Source organism: Macaca fascicularis, chromosome 7, assembly GCF_037993035.2.
Source record: "Macaca fascicularis isolate 582-1 chromosome 7, T2T-MFA8v1.1".
In the NCBI taxonomy this organism is placed as follows: Eukaryota; Metazoa; Chordata; class Mammalia; order Primates; family Cercopithecidae; genus Macaca; species Macaca fascicularis.
In genome coordinates this window covers 40707596-40723942 of record NC_088381.1, presented here as the reverse complement: position 1 = coordinate 40723942, position 16347 = coordinate 40707596, and the positions used below count along the sequence as shown (strand labels likewise).

Here is a 16347-nt window from a genome sequence, read left to right as displayed (position 1 = left end):
CATGCCTGGCCCAATTTTTTTAATTTTAGAGTTTTTAATATCCTATGACCGCTAAAAGATTGGAATTCCTCCACGTTCATGTAAATGTTATACCTCCTTCCCACCAGGATTCTGAATCCTTGTTGGGTAAAATTCTTTCTGCACTGTGGCTAATGGATTTCTAGTGTCGCTTCAACCTTTACAGCATCTAGGTCTGTGTTAATATTACATTTCTTCCATCTTTAGGGTTGTTTTCTTATGCTCTTTTTTGTTTGTTTGTTTCTAAGAATGTTTGCAGCCAAATCTTTCTTTCTTTTTTTTTTTTTTAAAGACAGAGTCTCGTTCTGTAGCCCAGGCTGGAGTGCAGTGCGTGATCTCGGCTCACTGCAAGCTCTGCCTCCCGTGTTCACGCCATTCTCCTGCCTCAACCTCCGGAGCAGCTGGGACTACAGGTGCCTGCCACCACACCTGGCTTAATTTTTTGTATTTTTAGTAGAGACGGGATTTCACTGTGTTAGCCAGGATGGTCTCAATCTCCTGACCTCGTGATCCACCCACCTCAGCCTCCCAAAGTGCTGGGATTATAGGCGTGAGCCACTGCACCCAGCCTTCAAATCTGTCTCTTTTATTACTCTAAGAATTGAAAACAAGATAATTTTCTAGAATAATTCCTTTCAAGTTTTGAAATTAGCAAAAGAAAAATACAGTTTCTCCTTGAGCAAGATTGACAGGTATTGACTTTAGGAACAGCTAACCTTATATCAGCTACTTTGACTCAGTAAATCTGAGCTGAGGACCTGCTATGTGAAACTGTATCCTGTGGGCCCGGGGCACGTGTGGCATGGTAGCTCACACCTATAATCCCAGCACTTTAGAAGGCTGAGGGGGGTGGATAACTTGAGGTCAGGAAGTCCAGACCAGCCTGGCTACTAAAAATACAAAAATTAGCTGGGTGTGGTGGCGGGTGCCTGTAATCTCAGCTACTTGGGAGGCTGAGGCAGGAGAATCCTTGAACCTGGGAGGGAGAGGTTGCAGTGAGCTGAGATTGTGCCACTGCACTCCAGCCAGGGGGACAGAGACTTTGTTTGGGGAAAAAAAAAAGTATATCCTGTGGATACCAAGGTAAGTAGGGCGTCCTTGTCCTCAAAGAGCTGACAAGTAGATAAGCCAAATGGACAGATAACTATAACACAAGGCAGAACAGATGTGCATCCCAAGTTGCAAATTATTGTCATCTGGGTTTGGAAGAAGAAAAAATTTCATCTAGTCTGAGCAAGACAAATAATTTGATGAGAGAAGCTGCATTTGACATGCTCTTAGCACAATTAAATGAGATGGAAGAGGCATTCCAAGCAGAAGAATATATGATCGGCCGGGCGCAGTGGCTCACGCCTGTAATCCCAGCACTTTAGGAGGCCGAGGCGGGGCGGATCACGAGGTCAGGAGATCGAGACCATCCTGGCTAACACGGTGAAACCCCATCTCTACTAAAAAAAAATACAAAAAATTAGCCAGGCATGGTGGTGGGCGCCTGTAGTCCCAGCTACTCGGGAGGCTGAAGCAGGAGAATGGCATGAATCCGGGAGGTGGAGTTTGCAGTGAGCCGAGATTGCGCCGCTGCACTCCAGCTTGGGCGACAGAGCGAGACTCTCAAAAAAAAAAAAAAAGAATATATGATCAACAACAAATGTTGTATCTAGTTCAGTTTTCTAAAATATATGATGTGAATAAAGGAGTCCTAGGAGACAAGGCTAGGAAAGTAGGTTGAAACCATTTGGTAAAGCTCCTGGAATGCTGGGCTGGCGAGTTGGTGCTTATTTTAAGTAGGAATAGGGACTAAAGATTTTTAAACAAAGGAGTGATATGATTGAAACTCTGCTTTTGAAATATCTTGGCACAAAATGTGGTATTAGCCTGGCAGCAAACGTGGACATCAATAAGCAGGCAGTGAATTCCCTTGAGACGTAGAAGGAGCCTAGATGGGTTATAGTAGGGCAAATGAAACCGAATTGAACAATGCTACAGTGATATAATCTACCAGAGCTGGCAGCCCACATGAATGTCAGGATTAAGGGAGAAGGAAGAGTCAAAGCTGTTGCAGAGATCTTGAGCCTGGACAATTAGGAGGCATGTGGTACTATTACTAGAGATAGGAAAGTTGGGGGAGGAACTTGTTTGGAATTTGAATTTAGACATCTTGAGTTTGAAATACTAGCAATGTATTCCACCTGAAGAGGTCTAGCAGGCAGAGGATGGTTCTCCAGAGACAACTAGAGAGATACTTGGGAGTCAAGGCATAGAGATGATATTGATGATAATGCTAAAGAGTCTCCTTATTCTGGGAAATCTGAGCCTAGAGCTCAACAAATTTGTTTAGTCTCATACTTACAGTAGAAGGAGGAAGAAGAGCTCAGACGTTGGTTTTATCTTATCCCAAAACTTTGGCCATAGGACATTTAACCTATTTAGGGTGTCAGCATTCTCAAATTGGAACGTTGTAAGAGCAGAAGTTTTTGTTGTTTTGTTCACTGCTGTAACCCTAACACCCAAACCAATGTTTAGAATAGTGGGCACTTGATGCATACTTGTTTGAATGAATGAGTGAATGAATGAATCTACCAAATGAAGTAAATGGGTATTTGTTTATAGCATAGATTTTTATTTAACCTTTATTGAAAAACAAATTTTAAGCTTTTCTTCCTACTTGTTTTTGTTTCCACAAAGAGCCATTTTGCTTCTGTTTGGCAGCTAGAGTAGGGCTGGATTGTCTGCTCAAGGGGAGGAGTGTTTTAAAAAAAAAAAAACCACACAGCAGTCTTTTTGCTGCAAAGAAAGTTCAGTTGATTGCTGGGCTCGGTGGCTCCCGCCTGTAATCTCAGCACTTTGGGAGGCCGAGGCGGGCAGATCACCTGAGGTAAAGAGTTCGAGACCAGCCTGACCAACATGGAGAAACCCCATCTCTACTAAAAAATACAAAATTAGCTGAGCATAGTGGTGCCTGTCTGTAATCCCAGCTACTTGGGAGGCTGAGGCAGGAGAATCACTTGAACTCGGGAGGCAGAGTTTGTGGTGAGCCAAGATCATGCCATTGCACTCCAGCCTGGGCAACAAGAGTGAAACTCCGTCTCAAAGAAAAAAAAAAAGTTCAGGTGATCTTATTAGTTGTTTTCTATCACAACAAGAATCCTATTTTCCTTGTATTCTGGGAAAATTTTGCTTTGCTCGTTTAGATTTTAGGCATATTGAATTGAGTACTGTTTGGGTTATCTATATACAATAATAGATCCCAAATATGGTTCCTAAAGGACTACATTTGAACTCACATATATTGGATCTACCTTTTAAAACTATCTTAATACCAGATACTTAAGCACTTTTTTCTTTTTAATAGAAATGGGATCCCAATCCATCTCTCAGGATAGAGTGCAGTGGCATGACGATAGCTCACAGCAACCTTGACCTCCTGGGCCCAAGCAGTCTTCCCACCCCAGCCTCCCAAATAGCTGGGACTACAGGTGTGAGCCACCACACTTGACTAATGTTTATTTGCTTTTTGTAGAGACAGGGCCTCACTGGCCTCAAACTCCTGGGTTCAAGTGATCCTTCTGCCTCAGCCTTCCAAATAACTGGGATTACAAGTGTGAGCTACCACACCTGGCCAAGCACAATTTTTTTTTTAACACAAATTTTACTTAACCAGAGAACTATAATTAAACTATGAATTTAGATAGAATAAATGTTCCTAAAAGCTAGATCCATTCAGAAAGATCCCAGTTGAGTTAGTCTTTCCATCATTTTATACTTCGTGTTTGTCCTTTCCCAGTACCAAAAGTTGTAAATCTTGCCATGGCTCTGATTCCTCTCTAAAGAACTCTGCATTACCATCCAGCAGAAAGGGGATGAAAACCTTAATAGTTCTGCCTGCTTCTACCTGGCAAAACTTCCTTTGCATTATCTGATCAATCAGGAAGCAAGTCCTGCTGGTATCCACAGATCTGATATTAGAGTACAACATATTGCACTGTCATAGGTTTTATTCAGTGTGCTTGTTCAACACACTAAATGTAGACTGTTGCATTGACTACTATGTGCATGCAGCAGCACTCTTCCTGCCCTTTCAGTACTTTAAACCCAAGCTTGTGACAATCTTTACTCATGTAAATGCTACATAAACATTACACCGCAATGGTTCAGGAGTTATGACAGTGTTTCCCTTTTCTCTGGCTGACCTCTTTTATTATGGTGGGTTTTGTTGTGGGCACGTGAAAAAGAAGGGCTACTTAGCCTAGCAGGTTAGAGAGAACAGATCCTATTTTGACATTGGAGAGAGTCATATTGACTATTAAAAGCTTTTAAATGGTAAGAGACATGGTATCCTACCCCAAAATGTCACTTACTCTTTTTTGTGTTTTTGTACGTGTAGCATAGGTGTTTTGTTTTGTTTTCATTCGCCGTGTGAAGAGAGATGCGTAGCATGTGTTTAAGGGAAAGAATTTATTCTTTGTAATCTTGTACCGGGTGAACTGTTCCCTTGCAAATTCTCCAATTTGACTAGGAAAATATGAATCAAAGATCAGTAAAGTAATCTCTCATCCTTCCAAAAGAACTATATTTAAACTAACTCAATACCTTATAATACACAGAAAAATAAACACAGAATTTAAAAGAGTCAAATCATATGGGGTCTGAAGAAGATATGCCTCCTGTAAAAGAGTGGTTTGGATTTGTTTGTATCTAGACTGTAAGGGAATACATTTAAAGGACATAGAGCCTTAGAAAAATATATTGTGGCTGGCCGGGGTCTCACGTCTGCACTTTGGGAAGCTGAGGCAGTGGATCACCTGAGGCCAGCTTGACCAACATGGTGAAACCCTGTCTCTACTAAAAATACAAAATTAGCTGGGCATGGTGGCACACGCCTGTAATCCCAGCTACTTGGGAGGCTGAGGTAGGAGAATCGCTTGAACCCAGGAGTCGGAGGTTGCAGTGAGCCGAGATTGCACCATTGCACTCCAGCCTGGGCAACAAGAGGGAAACTCTGTCTCAAAAAAAGAAAAAAAAGAAAAGAAAAGAAAAAGAGAAATATATTGTGGTTTAGTGCTGTCATGCTTACTGAATAAAGCTTGTTATGAGCATAATTTTTCTAAAGGAAACATTAGGCCAGATTGCTAAATAGCCAAGGTAGTCAGAGATTTTCATAAAATGAATACCTGAAAAAATTTTTAAAAAACTGATTAGTTATCTGTTGCTGTCTTTTTACAGAGCACTATTTAGTTCTGACTAAGGCTCAGGGTTTGCTAGTTGAAGGGGCTGATGTGTTTGCCCAGAGATAATCTGCCTCCTTCTGACATGTGTGCAATTTCCTAACATGCTGCCTGCCATCTAGTAGGAGCACAGACAGAGATTGCATACTCCTCCTGGCCACAGGATGGCCACAGCTCCACAGAGAGCTCAGTGTAGAATAGGACTGCCCCTCCTAATTTCTGGGACTTTTACTCTGAGAGGAGCTTTGAAACAAGCAAGTGCAAAACTGAATTAGCGTCTTCTGTTCTATCACCTAGTCACTGCTGCTCACCTTTTCTCTTAATTCTGTATTCCATAGTGAAAGTTTTTTCTTTCTGTATGCATTCTTTTTTTTTTTTTTTTTTGAGACAGAGTCTCGCTTAGTCGCCCAGGCTGGAGTGCAGTGGCGCGATCTCGGCTCACTGCAAGCTCCGCCTCCCGGGTTCACGCCATTCTCCTGCCTCAGCCTCCCGAGTAGCTGGGACTACAGGCGCCCGCCGCCTCGCCGGGCTAATTTTTTGCATTTTTAGTAGAGACGGGGTTTCACAGTGTTAGCCAGGATGGTCTCGATCTCCTGACCTTGTGATCCGCCCGCCTCGGCCTCCCAAAGTGCTGGGATTACAGGCGTGAGCCACCGCGCCCGGCTCTGTATGCATTCTTAAGTGTTTTGTATTTCAGCAGACACCCTGTGTTCTAACCCAGCTCCTTGTAGGAGGAAACTTGGTGATTCTGAAGTAATCCTACCTAGATAAACCAACATTTCCTAGGCAGGTATCTTACACCATTGTAAGGATAGGGCAGAGTTTGAATAGAGAGTTGCAGACTTCTAGGGTGGTTTCCATGATTTTTCTAAAAGCGTCACAGAATTGATAATCTCGTCTCTAGATAGTATTGAGCCTGGGAATAATCCCCTTTTCAGGTTGTTGTCAGTGATTTTTAAACTTCCCTCATATTTGATAAAGTTTATAGAATACAGGATATCTCTGCACACATGACAGATTACATGCCATAACCCCTGTCTGGCATGGGAAAACTGGTTCTGTTTCATGATCTTAATAGAAGGAAGTTTTTAGTTTTGTTCAAGTATATACTTTTTTTTTTTTTTTTTTTTTAAAGACAGAGTCTCACTCTGTTGCCCAGGCTGGAGTGCAGTGGCGCGATCTCGGCTCACTGCAACCCCTGCCTCCTGGGTTCAGGTGGTTCTCCTGCCTCAGCCTCCTGAGTAGCTGGGACTACAGGTGTGCATCACCACGCCCGGCTACTTTTTTTGTATTTTTAGTAGAGACGGGGTTTCATCATGTTGGCCAGGATGGTCTCAGTCTCCTGACCTCATGATCCATCCACCTCAGCCTCCCAAAATGCTGGGATTACAGGCGTGAGCCACCGCGCCTAGCTCCTGTTCCATTCTTTTCTTCTTCCATCTTACCCCCACCATATCATAAAAGAAAAGAAAGAGAAATTTTAATATTGGAAATGTGATAAAACCAGAATGTAACCCAGTATATTCTCTTTGCTAACCTTTTGGTACTATTCAGTCTCTATTCTTGTTAATTTGTAGTTGAAGACAGTTAATGAGGCTGAGAAGACTTACATGAGAGGCCAAAACGTTTTTTTTATAAATGGCAGCTTTTAAGGTATTTTTTGAGCCATAAAGTGAAATAGATAAAGTTGTTTGTATATATAATCAAAAATAATTTTTTAAAATGAGCTTTTTATGAAGAATAGAATTTGGTGATTTTTTTTTTTTTTTTTTTGAGGCAGATCTCACTCTGTCGTCCAGGGTAGACTGCAGTGGCACAATCTCAGCTCACTGCAACCTCTGCCTCCTAGCCTACTGTGCCTGGCCTGGTGATTTTTTTGCTACAAGAGAAAGGATGTTTGCCTTCCTTTGCTTCAGAATAGTAGCTTTATCCCCACTAAGAATTTGAAATAATTTTTTTTTTCCCCCCAGAGATGGAGTCTTGCTCTGTTGCCAGGCAGGAGTGCAGTGACACAATCTTGGTTCACTGCAACCTCCACCTCCCAGGTTCAAGCTATTCCCCTACCTCAGCCTCCCAAGTAGCCAGGACTATAGGCACGCACCACCGCGCTCAGCTAATTTTTTGTATTTTAGTAGAGACAGAGTTTTACCATATTGGCCAGAATGGTCTCGATCTCCTGACCTCGTGATCCGCCCACCTCGGCCTCCCAAAGTGCTAGGATTACAGGTGTGAGCCACTATGCCCACAGAATTTGAAATAATTTTCAAGCCATAGATGGGGATGATACTTGAGATGTCTTCAGATTGTGTTTTCCTCCCTCCTTGTTAGTGTCACTCTTACTGGCTGCCATCCATTAATTCCTGCCAAATGACTGCTGGGAGAGATTTGTTTCCCCTGCCGTAGGGCATAGCTGGGGGTTTTCACTTTTTCAACAGTCTTCTCTGTTTTCTCAAGTATTTTTGTTACCTTTACCTTTCATGTATGCTATGCTGGATTGCTACTTTGTCGTTTCAAGATTTACCTATTGCGTAGTAAACCAGTCATTTCCACAAAGGTGATGTAATCACAACTGAAAATTTTAAAGCATTCCCCCATGGAGTTACCACTACTTGAGATTTCTGCTCCTGCTTTGGGGGACTTACACACTCCATGTGGAGCTCTGCTTTTCAAGTAATGCAGAGAAATTGACTTTGCTGAATGACTTTTCTACTCATGCACCTCCTGAGTGACATTTAATTAGATGTATATGTATGAGTGGTCTTTAAGAATGAGGGATTTACATGCTGATCTCCTCTGCTGCTTTGCTTAATCTAACTAGCTACTGTGCTGGTGAGGCCTAATCATAACTCCTGTGTACACAGTATTGCCTAGAATACCTTTCTTGGAGAGTTACACTAGCAGACTGCTATAGTTGTCACCTTTCTTTGGTTTCATCTATATCCTAGGCACTCTGTTGCTTTCTAAAACTGCAAATGGCCCTTTCTTTCATCATAGTTTTCCTTCATCATAGTGGAAGCATTTATGAAGCAATCTAGAGTGTTAACATTAGTTTTCTATTTATCTTTAAAAGATAAATAGCATATTGCTTTGAGAATAGAGATGGAATGTGATTTTTAGGCCTTTGAAAAATGTTATTTTCATTTAAACAAAAATCTTAAATCTTTTAACAAATTATTTATTGAACTAGAATGAATATAAAGAACCACATAGCTCTGTGAATCAGACAATAGCCTTAAAACCAGAGTTCTTATGTGTAGTCAGTAAAATTGGAAATAATTGTTGATCAGCTGTCCAGGGTTTTCTTAACTTTAAAAGCCCATGAGCATACATGAGCACACATTTCCAGCCATTTTCTATTTTATCTGCCTTAAAAACAAATGCAGGCCAGGCGCAGGGGCTCACACCTGTAATCTTAGCACTTCGGGAGGCCGAGGCGGGCGGATCACAAGGTCAGGAGATCAAGACCATCCTGGCTAACACGGTGAAACCCTGTCTCTACTAAAAAATACAAAAAAATTAAGGCCGGGCGCGGTGGCTCACGCCTGTAATCCCAGCACTTTGGGAGGCCGAGGCGGGCGGATCACAAGGTCAGGAGATCGAGACCACGGTGAAACCCCATCTCTACTAAAAATACAAAAAATTAGCCGGGCGCGGTGGCGGGCGCCTGTAGTCCCAGCTACTCAGGAGGCTGAGGCAGGAGAATGGCGTAAACCCAGGAGGCGGAGCTTGCAGTGAGCCGAGATCGCGCCACTGCACTCCAGCCTGGGCGACAGAGCGAGACTCCGTCTCAAAAAAAAAAAAAAAAAAAAAATACAAAAAAATTAGCAACCTGGTGGCACGCGCCTGTAGTCCCAGCTACTGGGGAGGCTGAGGCAGGAGAATGGCATGAATCCGGGAGGCTGAGCTTACAGTGAGCTGAGATCGCACCACTGCACTTCAGCCTGGGTGACAGAGCAAGACTCTGTCTCAAAAAAAAAAAACAACAAATGCAAAAACAGAGCATTCATGAGATGTAATTGCATTTAGTATGTATTATAGAACTCAACACTAAATGGCTTATCAATGCCTGAATTTTTTTAAGTACTTAAGTTTCTAGAAACCTGACAGTACAGCTGGGCGCAGTGACTCACGCCTGCTAATCCCAGCACTTTGGGAGGCCGAGGCAGGTGGATCACGAGGTCAGGAGATCAAGACCATCTTGGCTAACACGGTGAAACCCCGTCTCTACTAAAAATACAAAAAATTAGCCGGGCACGGTGGCAGCACCTGTAGTCCCAGCTACTTGGGAGGCTGAGGCAAGAGAATGGCGTGAACCCAGGAAGCAGAGCTTGCAGTGAGCCGAGACCACGCTGCTGCACTCCAGCCTGGGCGCAGAGCCAGACTCCGTCTCAAGAAAAAAAAAAAGAAAGAAACCTGACAGTACTATATAATAGTTTAAGAGTTTAAATGTTATATTTAAATATTACAAAAAAATAAAAAGTTCTAGAGAACTGAAAAAGTCTATCACTAATAGGTTTATAGATATTACTTCTAATATTATAAGAATAGGTTTATTCTTAGATCTCCAGCAGTCAGAATAAATGAGACTAAGTGCTCTGAGGATATAGACAACGTCAATAAGTTTATAAAGTATGGCCGGCATGGTGGCTCACGCCTATAATTCCAGCACTTTGGGAGGCCGAGGCAGTTGGTGGATCACTTGAGGTCGGGAGTTCGAGATCAGTCTGACTAACATGGAGAACCCCGTCTCTACTAAAAATACAAAATTAGCCGGGCATGGTGGCACATGCCTATAATCCCAGCTACTTGGGAGGCTGAGGCAGGAGAATTGCTTGAACCTGGGAGGTGGAGGTTGTGGCAAGCCGAGATTGTGCCGCTGCACTTCAGCCTGGGCATCAAGAGCAAAACTCCATCTCAACCAAAAAATAAAAAATAAAAATAAGCTTATGATTATGTTGTACACCAGTCTTATTTTGGAAAATGAAACCTTTGAACCTCTTTTGGCAGAAATAATTTATTTTGGGTAGCTTTGATTCTCTCTAATATAACTAGCAGCATAAAATAAAACCCTCATTTATAAGATTATAATGCAAGTTCATACAGCTGCCTTATCATAGAATATGTTTATTCTCTGAGGAATAGCAGAGAAAATATGAACAGGATCCTCTTTAGTACTCTTGTCCATATGACTTCGTATTCCATTAATAAAAAGGAGTAAATTGGCCGGGCGTGGTGGCTCACACCTGTAATCCCAGCACTTTGGGAGGCCTAGGCGGGTGGATTATGAGGTCAGGAGATCAAGACCATCCTCACCAACATGGTGAAACCCCGTCTCTACTAAAATACAAAAAGTAGCTGGACGTGGCGGCTCATGCCTGTAATCCCAGCACTTTGGGAGGCCGTGGCGGGTGAATCATGAGGTCAGGAGATTGAGACCATCCTGGCTAACGCGGTGAAACCCCGTCTCTACTAAACATACCAAAAAAATTAGCCGGGCATGGTGGCGCGCGCCTGTAGTCCCAGCTACTCGGCAGGCTGAGGCAGGAGAATGGCGTAAACCTGGGAGGCAGAGCTTGCAGTGAGCTGAGATCACGCACTGCACTCCAGCCTGGGCTACAGAGGGAGACTCTGTCTCAAAAAAAAAAAAAAAAAAAAGAGTAAATCGTAGCTGGTGTACAAAGCTCTGATTTTTATGAGAAATGCCTTTTTGGTGACTTACGGATGAGCCTTAAGCAACTCTTGTCAATGAGATATTGATGGGGAGTGAATATAGACCCTCAAACCATTACTTTCTTGCCCTTCCTTTTTTATAGAATACAACTTTTATAGCCGTGAACATTTGGAAGCTTTATCGTCCTTTCTGGTTTTCATGCAGAGCAGCAATATCACATCCTAACCCCTGTAGCTGTTTATATCAGCAGCAATTAAAATTTGATATACTAATCCCTCATTGCTGACTCTCCCACTACTCATTTTTCATTTTTGTAGAGCCTTAGGACTGTTACAGCTGAGCATTATGATGTTAACAACTCAGCCATCTGGCACAGGGGAAGAGGCACCTAAACAGATTCTTCTGAACAAAAGTCACATATGAGCAAGATCAGAATAGTAGGAGATCTAAAAAGCAGGTAAAGAAGGAAGAGACCTGAATGATACTAACATGAAAGCAGAATCCAAAGAAGTTTTTAGTTGAAGGTTGACCCTCCTTTTGCTTTCCAGAAGAAAATAATTCATAGTATCATATTAATAAGTAAACTTTTTCTGATTCCAGTTTAGAAACTGTTGGAAGAACCATGCAAACAATGTAGCTATTTTTTTTTTGTTATTATTATTATTATTTTTTCGAGATGGAGTCTTGCTCTGTCGAGCAGGCTGGAGTGCAGTGGCATGATCTCAGCTCACTGCAACCTCCGCCTCCCGGGTTTAAGCAATTCTCCTGCCTCAGTCTCCCGAGTAGCTGGGATTACAGGCATGCGCCACCATGCCCAGCTCATTTTTGTATTTTCAATAGAGACAGGGTCTCACCATGTTGGTCAGGCTGGTCTCGAACTCCAGACCTCGTGATCCACCCGCCTTGGCCTCCTAAAGTGCTGAGATTGTAGGCGTGTGCCACCGCCCCCGCCTGTCCAAGTATCTTAACATTCTGAGTTTGATCTGCAGTGGCTACTGAAATTTTACCTCTGTGGAAACTGAAAGATGATCCCAGCTTTGAGTGTGTGTGTTTTTCCCCCCCCCTCCTCTTTTGGTCGTTATTGGTTTTCTGGGTGTGGATAAGAAGGGTGTGCTATAGATTGATGCATTGACTCATTAGGCTAAAATGAATGTAGACAAGCTTCCTTTTCCTCAGTGCTTTCCAGTGGTTGTTAGTTTAAAATTCAAAACCAAAAGAAAAACCTACAGGGACACAAATGTACTTGATTTTGTTATGGCTTGCTGTTGCTTCACCTTTCCTTCCATATCTTGCTCTCATGCTTTCTAATGCCTAAGCAGAATACATCATCAGAGCGCCGAGGAGAATGGGAAATTCAGCCCAGCCGGCAGACCAATACCTCATACCTGACGTCTCACTTGGCTGCAGACCGCCATGGGGGATCAGTGCAGGTATTTACTGCCTTTATTGCCTTTTCCTGGCCTTTCCATCTTGGCTGGTAGAGTGTTGGCTTGCTTCAGAAACTTTGGCGGCTTTAGAAAGGAAGCTTATAGGAAGGGCTAGTTGAGTATCTCTGCAGATTTTTTGTCTAGGTGGACTTGGGTAAGAGTCGCTTGTTACGATGATTACTTCCTGTTGTCATTGACTGAGAAACACCTGAATGATTTCTGATACTGATTTCTGGTTAACCTAGTCCTACCACCTTGATGCATTCATGATAAACCATAAAAATAACATCAAGGTGGAATTGTGTTAGTGTTAAGTCTGTGAATTGTAAAGACCTGAAACTTACAAATATTTTTTGAATACAGGACTAAAGGACTGCATATGTTGCTCATTCCATGATATGTGCCTTAATGCATAAGCTGAGAATGTTAATTTGTATAAGTCATCTTTTTCTGAGTGGTTACCCAAGAAGTTGGGCTGTTTCCATTTTTCTCCCTGGAATCAATGTGATCTTAAGAAAATTATTTCTGATTTTATTTGGGCTATTCTGAAACTCTTGTTTTCTGTTTAGTACTAGAACATCTTGTATCTCTTAACTTGTCTTATATGTGAATTTTTTAATAATCTTAGCCTCAATATTGTTCTCATACTGGTGACACCATCAGTTGGGACACACAGTGACCTCAGAGCTGTCAAACATAAATTCTTATAAAGGTGTAGACAGGTTTGTGCGTATAGAAATGCATCTTGGTAGCCTTGATCATCTAGGATATGCTGTTAAAAGGAGTGATTAATGGAAAGATCTTAATCACAGCTTGAAAGACAGTTTTGGCCCTGTAAAAAACCACATAGGATCATATAGGTTAAAATTATGGATTGAGGCTGGGCATGGTAGCTCCTGTAATCCCAGCACTTTGGGAGGCCGAGGCAGGCAGATCTCTTGAGGTCAGGAGTTCAAGACCAGCCTGGCCAACATGGTGAAACCCCATCTCTACTATAAATACCAAAAAAAAAATTAGCCAGGCCTGGTGGCGCATGGCTGTAATCCTGGCTACTCAGGAGGCTGAGGTGGGAGGATTGCCTGAATCTGGGAGGCAGAAGTTGCAGTGAGCCGAGATCGTGCCACTGCACACTCCAGCCTGGGTGACAGAATGAGACTCCATGTCAAAAAAAAAAAAAAAAAAAAAATGATGGATTGGACAAGACTGAGCAACAAAGGGAGAGCTCGTCTCTATAGAAAGTTAAAAAATTAGCCAGGATGGCCGGGCGTGGTGGCTCATGCCTGTAATCCCAGCACTTTGGGAGGCCAAGGCGGGCGGATCACAAGGTCAAGTGATTAAGACCATCTTGGCCAACATGGTAAACCCTGTCTCTACTAAAAATACAAAAATTAGCTGGGCATGGTGGCGCATACCTATAGTTTCAGCTACTCAGGAGGCTGAGGCAGGAGAATCGCTTGAACCCGGGAGGCAGAGGTTGTAGTGACCCAAGATCCCGCCACTGCACTCCAGCCTGGGTGATGGAGTGAGACTCTGTCTCCAAAAAAAAAAAAACAACAACAAAAAAAACCGTTGCTCTTAGGAGCCAGGCACAGTGGCTTACACTTATAATTCCAGCATTTTGAGAGGCCTAGTCAGGAGGATCACTTGAGCCCAGGAGTTCTTGACCATCCTGGCAATATAGCAAGATCTTGTCTTTACACAAAACAGAAAAATTGGCTAGGTGTGGTGGTGTGTGTCTATAGTTCTAGCGGCTAGGAAGGCTTAGGCGAGAGGATTGCTTGAGTAGTTTGAGGCTGCAGTGAGCCATGATCATACCACAGCATTTCAGCCTGAGTGACAGAGCAAGACCCTGTCTCTTAAAAAACAAAACAAAACAAAAAAACCCTTTCAATTTTATTTCTCAGGCACCCTTTCTTATGAAGCCACAAGAGGATGTGTGTTATCAAAATTAATAGAACAAGAGAGTAGCAGCCGTGTGCAGTGGCTCATGCCTGTAATCCCAGCACTTTGGGAGGCGGAGGCGGGCAGATCACAAGGTCAGGAGTTTAAGACCAGCCTGGCCAACACAGTGAAACCCCGTCTCTACTAAAAAATTTAAAAAAAAAAAAAAATTAGCTGGGCATGGTGGCGGGTACCTGTAGTCCCAGCTACTTAGGAGGCTGAGGCAGGAGAATCACTTGAACTTGGGAGGCAGAGGTTGCAGTGAGCTGAGATTGCGCCCCTGCATTCCAGCCTGGGCGACACATCGAGAGTCTGTCTCAAAAAAATAAAAAGAAAGGAATATCTGGGATCCAGGAAACCAGAGATCCAGCACAGGAAAGAAACAAAGGGAATCCCTAGTATAATAATAAAGTTAGGAGATCCTGGGATCTGTACACCAATAGAAGAGAGCAGCTTGTTCAAAACAGAGCTGCAAGAGCAGCTCTTTGGTGTTTTCCTGTTTAACATTGTGGTTTATCCTTGATTTTTTATAATTACAAAATAAGCATATTTCTTATTTTCATTTTTCTTTTTGTCTTTTCTTTTTCTTTTTTTTTTTTTTTTTGAGATGGAGTCTTGCTCTGTCATCCAGGCTAGAGTGCAGTGGTGCAATCTTGGCTCACTGCAACTGCTGTTTCCCAGGTTCAAGCGATTCTCCTGTCTCAGCCCCCAGAGCAGCTGGGATTACAGGCACCTGCCACTACACCCAGCTAATTTTTGGATATTTAGTAGAGATGGGTTTTTGCCACGTTGCCCAGGCTGGTCTCAAACTCCTGACCTCAAGTGATCCACCCGCCTAGGCCTCACAAATTCTGGGGATTACAGGCGTGAGCCATCGGCTCTTTTGAAATATGCAACTTCCTCTACTCCCTATAAACTAAGCTTTACCAGCTTCCTTGGCACTTAGATAGGGGACAGGCAGTTACACCATTTACCTAATATTATGTTCAGCTCTGCTGCTCCTCATTACATTGGCCTCTTTGGGCTTACACTGTTTTTAGCATACCTTTTGCAAACCAAATTAACAATACTTTCCTAACACAACAGATGTCCACATATTTATGAGTTGTCTCACTTGCTAGAGGTAATGTAGTAAAAACATGTTTGGCCTAACCTGGGTGACTTGCAGACACCATGACCCGGGGAGGAGTGCAGAATGCTAAGATAAGAAAAGTTTGCTCTGATAAGGCACATGGAGACTCCTGTTCCAAGATATTTAATGGGCAGACCCCCATGGTTCTCATTCTTCCAGTATTTCCACAGATCTTATATGTGTAGAAGGCCTAAATGCCAGAAGATAATATATTTTCTCTTTCAAAAAATTCTTCTAAAGTTGTCTAAATTAAAATGTTTAGGGAGTTTTTAGAAATGTTCAGGACCAAGTAAGGACTTAAGACTTAGAATGACACATGAGTTAAAGTACTGTTTCCTTTGGTACACAGCTCTAATTTCTCCTCACAGTGACATTTTGAGAAATGAAACTAATAACCCAAATTATTGAGACTGCTAAAAGGGATATTACCAGGTCTGAATGTCAAAACAGTCCTTCACCTTAGTCTTTCTTGTGAGTAATGCTATAAGATATTAATTGGTCTTGTTTGGTATAGCCAGAGTAATGAGCGATTAAGTGATTAAAGCAAAATAAATGTCTGTTTGAAGTATGCAAATAAAGCTTTTTTTTTTTTTTTTTTTGGAGACAGAGTTTCGCATTGTTGTCTAGGCTGGGGTTCAGTGGCATGATCTTGGCTCACTATAACCTCCGCCTCCCAGGTTCAAGCAATTCTCGTGCCTCAGCCTCCTGAGTAGCTGGGATTACGGGTGCCCGCCATCATGCCCAGTTGGTTTTTTGTATTTTAGTAGAGATGGGGTTTCACCATCTTGTCCAGGCTGGTCTCGAACTCCTGAGCTCAGGCAATCCACCTGTCTTGACCTCCCAAAGTGCTAGGATTACAGGCACAAGCCACCATGCCCAGCCACAAATAAAGCTTTTTATAATGAAGCTTATTTTTTATTATCTTTTATAATG

At 42.6% G+C, this 16347-nt stretch overlaps 1 protein-coding gene across 25 annotated transcripts in view; it reads left to right on the top strand.

Moving 5' to 3' along the window:
• The window catches only part of CSNK1G1 (casein kinase 1 gamma 1), a 229751-nt gene that overhangs the window by 193169 nt on the left and 20235 nt on the right, over positions 1-16347 (top strand). For 14 of the 25 annotated variants that reach the window (XR_012415035.1, XR_012415036.1, XM_073996014.1 and 11 more), the window contains one exon: positions 12234-12344. The exons of 9 other annotated variants lie outside the window; for them this stretch is intronic. Coding sequence is in view for 14 of the 16 variants with exons in the window: in XM_073996014.1 (XP_073852115.1) it covers positions 12234-12344 (111 nt within the window). In the remaining 2 variants the exon portion in view is untranslated. Of the gene's footprint in view, positions 1-11231; positions 11368-12233; positions 12345-16347 lie in introns of those variants that run through there. 2 more of the 25 variants (XM_073996021.1, XM_015452936.4) reach the window with 1 other exon arrangement.